The sequence below is a fragment of the Nannospalax galili genome, unplaced genomic scaffold, assembly GCF_000622305.1.
Source record: "Nannospalax galili isolate Female #2095 unplaced genomic scaffold, S.galili_v1.0 scaffold309, whole genome shotgun sequence".
Taxonomy (NCBI): domain Eukaryota; kingdom Metazoa; phylum Chordata; class Mammalia; order Rodentia; family Spalacidae; genus Nannospalax; species Nannospalax galili.
Window position 1 is genome coordinate 554,520 of NW_008359589.1, and position 12,691 is coordinate 567,210.

General features: G+C 41.3%; 1 protein-coding gene across 1 annotated transcript; it reads right to left on the reverse strand.

Annotated features, from left to right (window-relative positions):
- Positions 1-2,701: 2,701 nt before the first annotated feature.
- On the reverse strand, positions 2,702-12,209 carry Dyrk3 (dual specificity tyrosine phosphorylation regulated kinase 3). The gene is made up of 2 exons (XM_008823286.1): positions 12,102-12,209; positions 2,702-4,502 (listed from the first exon to the last, which is right to left on the reverse strand). Exons 1-2 carry the CDS (start codon positions 12,183-12,185, stop codon positions 2,934-2,936), a joined length of 1,653 nt encoding a protein of 550 aa, XP_008821508.1. The 5' UTR covers positions 12,186-12,209; the 3' UTR covers positions 2,702-2,933.
- Between the last annotated feature and the right edge of the window lie 482 nt (positions 12,210-12,691).

Here is a 12,691-nt window from a genome sequence, read left to right on the forward strand (position 1 = left end):
AGGAGAAATCATGACTGCACATGATGTGAGAATATAGGTACAACAGTCTAATATGATGATCGAGCATTAGGTGAGTTAGCTAACTTCCCATGCTGAAAGAAAAAAATGTTATCTTAGAAATGAAATAAAACAATTCTTACTGAACTTTCACTATGTTGATAACAATATGGAAATTGAATTATTTTCAATTCAATTTAGAAATTAGTAAGGCAACTAATTTGATCTGTTGAACTAAAATGGATGGTACAAAAATTGCCAGAGAACAATCCAGTAATTTAAGACAGCCTTCATCACTGCAGCCAACTGTTGTGGCTGGGCAGAGGTCTTGGTGCTAAAAGGGAGACAGAAGGTAACAGGCTCTAAAAACACAACTTGCTCCTGAATTTGAAAGCCACCATCAAATCTCCTCAAATTCATTAGTAATAGCCAGTACTATGTTTGAAAACAAGCATACTGTCCCCACCCTGAGTCACTGCAGAAGGCAGGCCAGCCAATGCCAATGACTCTGCTCTGCAGCACTTTCTGAGTAGCCAAGTTTAGACAGAGATGTACCCATTCCCCTCTCTAGAACTTTCTATAGCTTGTATAAAGCATGGTGGTCTATAACCTTTCACCCAGCTCAATTTCAGTGACCTCACAGCCCACTCACAGAAAGAGTGCAGGCTAGCCTCTCTCTGTCTCCAGACTTCAGACTCAGTGCTGGCTGACCAAGACAGCTCATGAAAACAAACATCAAGACCCAGTGTGTCGCTTGGGGAAGTGACCTTGCAACTGTCTGCTCAGGAGAACACATTTTCCACACTGATAACAGGCAGAACCAGCTCAACATCTGCTGTCTAGATAACAGGAAAGATCTAATTTCTCCAGCAGTGAAAAAATCCAGTCAGTTACAGCATTCTAAAGCAACTGTGTATTTCCTTCTTTGAACAAGATTATACAAAATTAAGTTTGAATGATCTTGGTACCAAAAGTACCAAGATTTTCTCCTTTGGAAGTGGCACAGCCTGAGTCTGCTTGCCTGTGGCCCTTGTGCTAGATGGGAGAGGTGTTTAGCCTCACTTTCCACACCTGGGCTTTGGCAGTCACAAATGCTTTTGGATAAGGCCAAAATTCCTTAAGTAAAAAGCCTAGGGCTTCCTCTTCTCTTCTCATCACTGTGGCACCCAAAGAAAGAAGCTCACTTCCGATCTTACACTTTATTCTGAAGAGCAATGCTCAGGACAGAATTTGGGTACATGTCTGTTCCAGAGGAAAACAGAAGACAAGACAGGAAAAGCAAAAATAAGAATCAGCAGCAGTGAGTTGCGTGGTTCTTGCCCCTTCTCCATCCTTCCAGTAAGACATCTGGCTAACAGTTGCTCACACTGCCAACTTTCACTGTTCAGCTTTAAATCTTAGAGAAAGAAAGGTTGCTGAAGGGAACACAAGCAGTGAAATATCTTATCACCAGTTTCAAATAGTCTCTTACAAATAGAGCACACTCAGAGTCCTGGGAAGTGCTGCAAGTTTAAAGTGAAAGTGTGGTTGGTGCATTAAGAGCATTTAAACTGCAGCAAGCTTACCTGACAGTGATCATTTCTTAAAGTACAGGATAATGCAACAGGTAGGCTGGCACAGATGACCAAGGAGTCAGGAACTGCAGTTTTCATGCTGATTCTACTTTGTACACTCTGGGTCATTTAAGACAAAAAGTAATCTTTTGAGATGGCAGAGGAAGAATGTATGCATATGAGTGGGCTGCAAAATCAGTATCTGTGCTAGCTTTCCATCACTGTAACAAATACCTGAGATAAATGAACATACATGGAAAAGATCTGTTGTGGTGCTCAATTCAGAGATTCCAGTCCATTGACTGGCCCTGTTGTTTTAAGCCTGAGGTATCACATCACAGTGGTGTACATGGCAGAGCAAAGCCATTCACTATCAAGTGAAGGAACCATCAGGCCAAGAGTTAAAAGAGGAAGAAGCCGGGTGTGGTGGCACATGCCTGTAGTCCCAGCACTTGGGAGGCAAAGGCAGGCAGATCTCTGTGAGTTCAAGGCCAGCCTGGTCTACATAGTGAGTTCCAAGACAGCTGGGGCTACAGGGAGACCCTGTCTCAAAAAGACCGAAAAAAAAAAAAGAGGAAGAGAGGTCCCATAGTCCTCTTTAAGAGCATGCTCCAATGAACTAACACTTAACATCAGGGCCCACCTCTTAAAGATTCCATCAATTCCCATGTCAAGGGCTAGGGAACAAATATTTAACACATTGGCCTTTGGGAAAGACTTACCCAAACCACAGCAATACCTTCAGGGTTATTTGGTAAAGTGATGGTACCTGTAAATCACTTTGAGTACCCAGGAAATAAATGAGGCAAAATAAAGACAATACCATAAAACACCATGAATGCATCAGAGAATTAAGAACTGAAAAGCAGTGACACTGTCCAGATGAAAAACAGCTTTGAGATGCTTCGCAACCCCATATTCTGTTGTTTTTTCAGCCCACAGAATGGCCCGCTGTGGCAAAAGTTTTAGCTCTGCTTCTCATCCAAGACTACCACATCCCAAACTATCCTTCCAGAATCGATGCTGAGGAAGATGACATGTGAGGAATAGTCAGCATATATTTTTAGAATATCTTCTATCCTGAAAGAAAAAGACTTAAACCAATAGAGTAATATATAGTTTTCAAGTACCTCTGACAATAATAACAAAGATGCACTGACCTATAAAAAGTCATTTAATGTATACTCCAGATGGCCAATACAAGCTGGTTAGATAATTAGCACTTGAAGAGTTCTTTTATATTCATATAAAAATGTTCCGCCTTGTTAAAAAAAAGTTTAGCCTAACAAAAACATATCCATCAATGAATGGGCTTGAATTTTTTCCATTTGCATGTTTGCAAGGTAATTAAAAATACATACATATGCATTGCTGAGTGATCCATTAGCTAATCAGCTTTGGCAATACACTGCACAAAGGTATACTACCACTGGTTTCAGACATTAGGTTAGCTTTAAGCTTACTGGCTATTCCAACAACTGGAGGCAGCTTGGAACCCAGTCCTTGGAAAGTATTTGTAGGATTAACTACCCATTTTCCTGACACCTTGTCCATGGTGAGAGGTCTGGGTACAGATTTGCTAATCCAAGGGTGTCTTAATGCTTGAGCTGGGGTGAGGCGGGCAGAGGGGTCCCACTGAAGACATCTTTTCAGAAACTCTATGAACAAATAGTCATCACACCCTTTCAGTGCTGTCCCCCAGCCTTTGCTTCCTGGGGGACCCCGCTTTTTACCCCTGCGTGAGCAGCCCCCCACAAGTATAACCCTTCCATCTGCCTGAGTTGTCACAGAGCAGTAGCGAGGTAAGCCCTTGGAGTTAATAAAATACTTGGCACGTTTGGATTGCTCCAAAAGTTTTGGTGGTGGCATCCCTAGCAGCTCTATCATGCAGGCCAATTGGTCTCCTTCATCCTCTCCAGGGAACAGAGGCTGTCCTGTTAAAAGCTCTGCAAGGATGCAACCAAAACTCCATATGTCAATAGGTGTGCTGTAGCGGCACCCTAAGATGATTTCTGGAGCTCTGTAGAAACGAGACTGGATGTATGTATAGAGCTTCTGATACTCAAAGCAGCTGGACCCAAAGTCAATGACCTTGGTTGCACTGCGCCCATGGTGCTTCAGGAGAATGTTTTCTGGCTTCAAGTCGCAGTGAATGATCTTATTTTTGTGAAGAGCATCCAAGGATTGCAAGATGGACTGAGCAAACTTGCGAACCAACTGGACGCTAAAACCCTGAAACTTATTTTTTTTAATGAGTTCATACAGGTCTATACTTAGCAATTCAAAGGCCATGCACACATGGTTCCGGAAAGTGAAACTTTCTAGCATGTGGATAACATTCATGCTACCAGTTTTATCCTGTTTTTTAAGATGTTCCAAAATCCTGATTTCCTCAGCTGCTTGACGATGAAAGCGTTTCTCATTGCGTACCATTTTTAGGGCCACATACCGTCGAAGTTTGTGATCATAGACACGGGCCACCTGTCCAAAACTCCCCTTGCCAATAATTTTTAACACCTCATAACGGTAAGCCAGATGGTCTCGAGGTACATGAATATAAGCCCCATCTGCATCATCGTATCCCCCATTATTGGGACCACCAATAACTCCTTGTCGTTTTTTGGCATTTGGACCCACAAAGTAGATTTCTGGGTAGCTGATGATCTCCAGCTTCTCATAAGCAGTGAGGTGATGTTTATACTGCTTCAGAGCTTGCTCGGGAGTCAGAGGCACCACTTTAGGGAGTTTGGAGGAACTGCTGGATTTCACTGTATTCAGGCTTTCTGAACTTGTCCCCTGTGAAACAGAAGATTTTTCAGAGCTGTCGATGCCATTTGACTGAAGAGTATTGGATCTTCTGCTACCAAATTCTTGAAACAGCTGCTCTACCTTCATCTCACCTCCATTCACAAAGTGCTGAGTATGATCTCGTGTTAATTGCTCAGTGATAATCTATGAAAGAGAAATGTACAGTGTTAAAGTCACTAGAGATGCTAGAAGGATGAAAAGACTCTCCCTTTAGCTGAACAACATCAAAACAGGTCAGTCACATTTATTTTAAAGTTTAAAGACCCAAATAGAGATCTGGGGAGATGCTTAGTGGGTAAGAGTGCTTGCAGTTCAAGCATGAGGACCTGAGTTCAGATCCCAGTGGCCACATTAAAAGCTGCTCATGTGTCTATAACCCCAGTGCTTGGGCAGGGTTGGGGGTGGTTTACTGAGCCTTCCTGGCCACCACCATAGCTCCAGGTTCAGGACACCTGACATTCTCCTGTGGCTAACAAGCGCTCTCTCTCTCTCTCTCTCTCTCTCTCTCTCTCTCCACATACAAGCATATACAAAAGAGACAGAGACAGGGAGGGAGAAGGAGAAGGGATCCCCAAAACAGAAATAAGAAAGAGTCTCTCAAGACTTGTACTACACTAATCCTTGGATTCCCTCAATACTACAACCACACCAATCCCAACACATGCCCAGCTTTGTTCAAGACAAGGTAACCGTCTTACCACCCCTTCCACATGCTATGTTCCTTCTCGTAGGTCTTTGAACTGAGAATCCTTTAGCCTTTGCCCAATCCATTCAACATGTTACATCTTCAAGATCCAGTTTTAGTCTTCTCTCTTCTATTATCATACTAATTAGTCTCATATTTTTATTATACCTATTCTTGGGGAGGGGCGCAGTGTGTGCCCCAACATGCATGTGTTGTTTCTTAGAGGATAATTTGCAGAAGCCAGGTCTCTCCTTCCACCATGTGCATGTGGATCCCAGGAGTTGAACTCAGATCATCAGACTTGGTAGCAAGTGACTTTACCATCTCGAAAGTCACCTAATTTCCTATTTTAACAGTAGTTTTTCCAGTCTATGCCACATAATTTGCCATAATAGATATTGTTGTACATTGTCTACTACTTGTTTCAATTATCTTCCCCCCAATTTTTTTTAAGACAGAGTCTCACTATGTAACCCTGGCTGGCTTATGTTGACCAAGCTGGCCTCAAACTCAGAGATTCACCTGCCTCTGCCTCCCAAGTGCTAGGATTAAAGGTGTGCACCACTACACCTGTTTTATCTTCCTAAACCTTAAGACCACCATAGCAGGATCAAAATAGTGCACTGGGAAGGGGAGATATCTGAAACAGGGTCTCACTATGTAGCCCAGGCTGGCCTTGAATTTACTATGTAGCCTAGGGTAGTCTTGAACTTGCTGTGATCCATCAGCCTTAACCTCCTGCATGCATCACCATATGCTCAAAATAGCACATATTAAAGTGTTCTGCAAACAATTTTGTACTAGTGAGTGTCAGAGACAGGATTTGAACCTAGGTTCTCTGTCTCTCAGCCCAGGGCTCCTCCTATTACTATGACTTACCACCAGGGTTTTGGTGTGTACAGGAGAGCTGAATGCTAAATATGGCCTGGAACCAGCAAAGGCCACCTGGACTCCCAGGCCCTCACATCCCTGCAGTCTTCATTAAATCACAAATCTTAGCCAGAGAAACTTGAGATCATCTGGCCCAGTTCCTCAGGTATCTGATAAATAACAAAGAATTCAAGAGCCTTAGGGTAAGAGCCTGGTGATAAGGGACCACCTTTACTCAGTTCTCAGGTTCTGAGGGGCAATAACCCACAGAAAAAAGTTCCATTTATTCCTCTGAACTGAAATAGGAGTCTGTGAATGGAAACGGAATTCTCTGAAATAAGATAAAGGGAATGAAATACAAAAATAACCAAACACCTAAAAAATTAGTATTAGTATAAAAGGGCAACCTGTAAGATGCTGATAGGCTGCCTGTCTTGACAATATAGTCATTTCACTACATATATCAAAACATCGTAGTGTACATCTCAAATACATACAATTTTTTTTTAAATAAAACAAAGGAAAAAAATGATGTTTAAAAAAAAAAAGCTATAGGGCCAGGCGTGGTGGTGCACGCCTTTATTCCCAGCACTCGGGAGGCAGAGGCAGGCGGATCTCTGTGAGTTTAAGGCCAGCCTGGTCTACATAGTGAGTTCCAGGACAGCTGGGGCTATAGGGAGGCCCTAGACTAAAAAAAAAAAAGAAAGAAAAAAGGCTATAAAGACAAAATGTTGAATACTTTTCCTTTAAAAAAAAAAGTTACACCAGCTTCAAGGTCTAATAACCACATCAATGACTGGCACAGTAAACAACATGGGTGCAGTTGTGGCACTTTTATCTTGGGGATAATCAATAGCTACATAATTGATCTTAAAATCTACTCAATGAGAGGAAACTCATGTGGTATGTAAACCTAGTCACAGAACATAGAACAAGGGATGAAGAGAACACTAACGCATCTTTCAATTCTTATCAATGAAGCTCCCTCATGCAACAGAGGGCCAAGAACACAAAAGGTCACAAATGGCCAAAAAGTAGAGAATAGGAGTCTACAGAGCACGGGTCCTTGAACAGGACTCCTATATTAAAACGGAACTCAGGGACCACTGTGGAAGAGGGGGTGGAAAGACTGTAAGAGCCAGGGAGGAGATGCATGACCATATGGAAACAGAGTTCCACAGGTTCCTGGGACCCTTCTCATATGAACAAACCTACAGCAACAGTGTTAGCATGAACAAGACCCATGCAATCTCAAGCAAACAAAAACCCAGCTCAGAACTGTGGAAATGGGAAGCAGGCCCCAATCTTAGTCAAAAGAATTATCAGCAGATGATTACTGCTGGGTGAGGAAGGACTGATCTTCTTAAAGGCAGGGACTCAAGATATGCCGACTAGACCTCAGTGGATGAACTTGTACTGAGGGATGTCTGAGGACACTAACTTGACATGATAGGCCTTAACACAAATGACAGTGTATGAATTCCACTGGGGGTGGTGGCTATAGGAGGAGGCCAATGAGGAAAGGTGTATAAAAGTGATTAAAATGTTCTGCATGAAATACACAAAAATTCAATAAAAAATTTTTTTAAAGCCTAGGATATTTAGAAGGACTATTTTTCCCAATGGATGCTATCTTAGACAATGTCAGAGGGCCACCAGTAGCTGGTATAATTCTAGAGGAGCTCTAGCCTCTAGTTATAATCCTTCAAAATATAAGTTGGGAAGTAGTAAAACCAAAATAAATAGAATTTTAATATAACATCAGAAAACCAAATTATATTTATATATTACCAAAATAAGTGAAAAATGAAAACATAATAAAAAGAATTTTAAAAACTAAGTATTGTCATATCTCAGATAGCCCCTGACCTAGTTATAAAAGCAGTACTTAATTCCTGCCTGTTCCTTTTATGTCATTTAATCAATTTAAATATTGGTAGTTACAGCAATGAGGGATACTACACATCTTAAACATATGTAAAGCCATCAGTTCAACTACAGCAACAGTTTCTCATTTAGCTGCAAAGAGACCAGACTGGTGTTTCTCTAACACCAATCAAAGAATTCTCATTAGCGAAATAAATAGGCCTGTAGGCAAAGACACAATACCTTGTTAAAATAAATGCAATGCATTTTTCTTACCAATAATTAAGTTAAATAACTATAGTTATCTATAGACATGAAAAATCAGAAGTTGAGTTCCATTCATTCATCCACCCACAGTCACCACACTTACTGTTCAATACTTGGCACCTGTACCAAACAAATCAAAACAAGCATTCTTTTTTGTTTGGCTGGTTTTAGTTTTTGAGATCTCCCTATGGCCCCAGCTGGCCTGGAACTTATTATGTAGACTAGGCTAGCCTTGAACTCACAGAGATCTGCTTGTCTCTGCCTCTCAAGTGCTGGGATTAAAAGCATGTGCCACTGTGCCAAAACTAAGCATCGGTCCATGACAACTAAATCCCCCCACACCATCCCTCCCTTTACCCCGCTGAGTTCTCTCCCCTTTCTATGGTGGCTTCCACCACATCTACAGGCCCCCTCTACTGAAGATCTATGCTTTCTGCCCAAAGAAGGACCCCGCCATAGGCCTTTGCACAGAAACACCTAATCCTCTTTACCCCTGCTTTCTACTTCCTATTCAATTTAGTGTTACCGTTCCAGAAATATTTGAACTTTACAATATTTTATTATTTTATTTTATGTGTATGAGGTTATTGCCTGCATATGTGTAAGTGTACCTGTGTCATGCAATGCCCACAGAGGTCAAAAGAGGTCATCAGATCCCCTGGAACTAGAGTTACAGACTGTTGTTAGCTACCATGTGGGTGCTGGGATTTGAATCCAGGTCCTCTGCAAGAGTAGCCAGTGCTCTTAGCTGCTGAGCCAGCTCTCCAGTCTTGAATATTTGAACTTTAACAGGAAATCACTGCCTTAACTCAAAGGAATGTCTCTCTAGGAATTGCAGTCATCAATGACAAGTTGGTAGCAAAGGTATCTGTTGGTCCAGGTCTGTCTGTCCCTGGGAATTTCTCTGCCTAATGGAAGGCTGTGCTGGCTCTGAAGGTCTTCACTTCTGTTTGTGATAAAGAGAGGATCTTAGGCACCACACATTAATAAGAACAAATATTTAACTGAAGTCTAATTTCCACAGAATTGTAATAAAACTAAGGATGCCAATGGACTCCTGACTCCCAGTTTTTCCTTAGAGCGAGCCTTACTCACACTGCTTACAAATTAAGTCCTGCTTTGCCCTCAGGAACTTCACAGGCTTTCTCACCAGCCTGTCCACATTCTCTGGGATACACTGTATGCCCTTCCTGAGTGTGGCTTCTAGGACAGAAAATACACTTCAGGTATAGTTCGCTATATCAGAGTTCAAATCTCCAACAAACCCAGAAAATTGCAGGAAAGATTTTTCCACATAGGGAGGGGTTCTTTCCTTATTCTTCCTTTTCTTGTAAATAACTTAAATCCTGATCCAAATCAATTATACACAAAATCTTCTGTACTATAATAACTTTCCTTCTATTTTCTCAATCTATAATATTCACATATAAAATACTAATAGTTATGAAACAGTCTAGGGTTATAATCATGATAATCAAGTATGCACACAATGGACTCAACCAAGTATTTTGTTAACCATGTAATTATATACAAGAAACAGACCTGCCAGAGTAACCCTGTTTTAAATCCCAAGAATATTTCATATGCACAATTTGGAGGGCATGGTATATTTCAAATAAAATGTATTGAGTCCAAAAAATCCTGAGAAATTCATAAGGAATAACCTCATCCAAATATAAAAACCTACCTTTGGGGGCCAAGGATGAAGCTCAGTTGGTAGAATATTTACCTAGCTTGTATGAGGCCCTGGGTTCAATCCCCAGCACTGCCAAAATAAAACACAAACAAAAAAACCCTACGCTTCACCCAGCTCCTTACCCCAAATCCCTGCAACACAGAACTTGACCCAATAAAAGCTTGTTGGCGGATAATTTACAGTTTAGAACAAGAATATGCAAGCACCTTGAACAAGCAATAAGAGTAGAAAATGCTGTGCAAAGACCAACAAGGACTAAGGATGGCATTGTAGGTCACAGCTTTATAAACTGTTAGGTGCTCCCAAGAGGTCAAAGCCATTTTTTTTTCCAGCCAAGTTTGCACTGGCAGGGACTGGAGAGATGGCTCAGGTTGAAGTACTTGTGTGAGGACCCAAGTTCAGATCCTCAGAATCCATGTAAATGCCAGGTGGATGTGGTGGCCTGCCTGTAATTCCAGTCTCCGAAAGCAAAGACAGGAGATCCCCAGAGCAAGCTGGCCAGCAACACCACCATTTCCATGAGTTCTTGATGTGAGACTCTGCCTCAGTGAAGATGGTGAAAAATGGAAGATAATTACAGACACCAACCTCTGGTCTCCACATGCAAATGCACACATACCCACACGCATCCAAAAATGTGTGCGTGTACACATGGAAATCCAAAGAAGGGGGGGACGTTTGCAATGACATCATTGATTAGAGTCTGAAATTTTGTGCTTCCCCAAAACTGTCACTACCCTGAACAAATGGAGTAAGATATTAATTTTGGCCCTGAAATACAATCTGAGTGACAAATGAGGAGTTAAGAAAGGACCAACTCTGAGTTAAAGTTAAATGAGCTTAAAGTCAGATGCTAACATAGCAGATCAGTTACAGAAAGTTTCCCATTGAGAGTTGTGTGCTGACTGAGAAATCTGATGGTCCCACAGAGACATTACTGGAGTTCTTAACTCACAAGGAAGGAGCCCCGCATGCCAGAATAAATTAAAAGCAGTGTGACCAGATTTCCAAATATTTTTAGATCATGCTTTGTAATATTATTGGCCTTGAAAGCAGTAAAAAGGTTTTTTTTTTTAATAGCAAAACCATGAAACATGAAAACTTAGGAAAGACTATAAAAACTACAAGTAATTTTTTCCGTATAGAAACAATTCCAGGGCTGACAAGAGGCTCAGTGGGTAAAGGCACTTGCCATTAAGGCTAAAGACCTGAGTTCATTCCCCAGGACCCACATGATGGAAGGAAAGAACCAACTCCAAGTTGTCCTCTGACCGCCACAAGCACTCTATGGAACATACACATCCACACATACGCACACATGCAGAAATAAATAAATGTAACTTTTTAAAAAGTAAAATTCCTGCCCAGTGTTGTGGGGCACATCTTTAATCCCAGCACTCAGAAGACAGGGTAAGTGGATCTCTGTGAGTTCAAAGCCAGCCTACACAGTGAGTTCCAGGTCAGCCAGGGCTACATAGTGAGACCCTGTTCTCCAACCTACTCCCTAAAAAGTAAATTACAAAATAAAATAAAAAAGGAAAAATTCTCAATTTAAAGAGAAATGTGAAAGAGAAAATGACAACAGTCAGTTTAGCTATTCAGGATCGTGATGACGTGCGTAGTAAGTTTACAAGTCACAGGCAGACTCTGCACACACTGATGCAATGCAGACAAAGTGACAAAAGCCAGGCGTCTGCAGAGCTAAGATGATTAAACGTAGCAGAAACCAAGCTCTATTTTTACTGATTCTTTGAAAATTTCATAGAATGTATTTTGATCATATGAGAACCATCCCCTTCCTCTCAGATCTATCACCCTACCTACCTTTCCCGCTTGTCATATTCTCTATTATTTTTTCTTAAGGCCTATAGAGTTTGCGTCCCCTAAATAGCCTTGGCTTGTCTTTCCCCTGGAGTATGGTTAAGCTGTATTAAGTTTAATTTATGAGTTATAAGACAGTTCTTTCACATACTGATAAGCCAGGACTTTGATATACTGATAAGTGGAAAATTGAGCTGGTCTATAAATTCTGAGGGTTTTTTCTGTTGTTTTTGTTAAAAGGAGCATTTATAATACTCAGTATACATCATCCTCTGTAAAAATAAACATTACCTAAATAAAAACAGCATCTTTCCCTAGTGCCATATCCATCCCAGTAGAAACTAGAAGAAAAAAGTATCAAATCAAAACTTCTGAAAAGCTGAACTCAAACCACAGAAACTGTTTTTTCCCAAGTCAGGAGAAACCAAAAGGAAACTAAGAGAGTCTGTGTTGCCAGAGATACATAACTGCACCTTGAACATGGAGCACTTCCTCCTTCCCAACACAATTATAACCAAGAGTTACTTCCTTTACTTACATTCAGTCTTCTGGGTTGAGGAGCTTCAGAAGGATTGCAGAGTGTTTTTGGACAGGGTGAGCAGTTGGTTTCATCTATCATCATGAAGGTATCATAGATACCATCCCCCAATCTAGGTGAAAGGGTTATAAATAAAACCTGTCAGACACTAAGCAAAGGAAGTTTGCATTTGTCAAAACATCCTAAGCCTTAACTGTTTTACACCTGCACAAAGAATAGAAACAAACACCCTACCCTGCCTTCTGCACTGCGTATAAACAAGTGGCATCTGGGAGTGGAACAGAAGAAGCTCAATCTTTCTTTTCCTTTTTTTTTTTTTTTTTAAAGCAAGGTTAAGCGGGTCTCCCTGTAGTCCCCAGCTGTCCTGGAACTCACTATGTAGACCAGGCTGGTCTCAAACTCACCAAGATCTGCCTGCTCTGCCTTCCAAGTGCTGGGATTAAAGGTGTATGCCACCATACCTGGCCTCAGACTTTTTTTTTTTTCATTTTATGAGCATGAGTGTGTTGCCTGCATGTATATAAGTGGACCTGTGTCATGCAATGCCCAAGGAAGTCAGAAGGTGGCAGATCTCCTGGAATTGGAGTTAT

What these genes read in the sequence shown, in the direction of transcription:
- Dyrk3 (XM_008823286.1), bottom strand. Translation starts at nt 12,185, where the DNA reads ATGATGATAGATGAAACCAACTGCTCACCCTGTCCAAAAACACTCTGC. An exon ending in CTCAACCCAGAAGACTGAAT is followed by an intron (nt 4,503 to 12,101) that starts GTAAGTAAAGGA and finishes TCTCTTTCATAG; the next exon opens with ATTATCACTGAGCAATTAAC.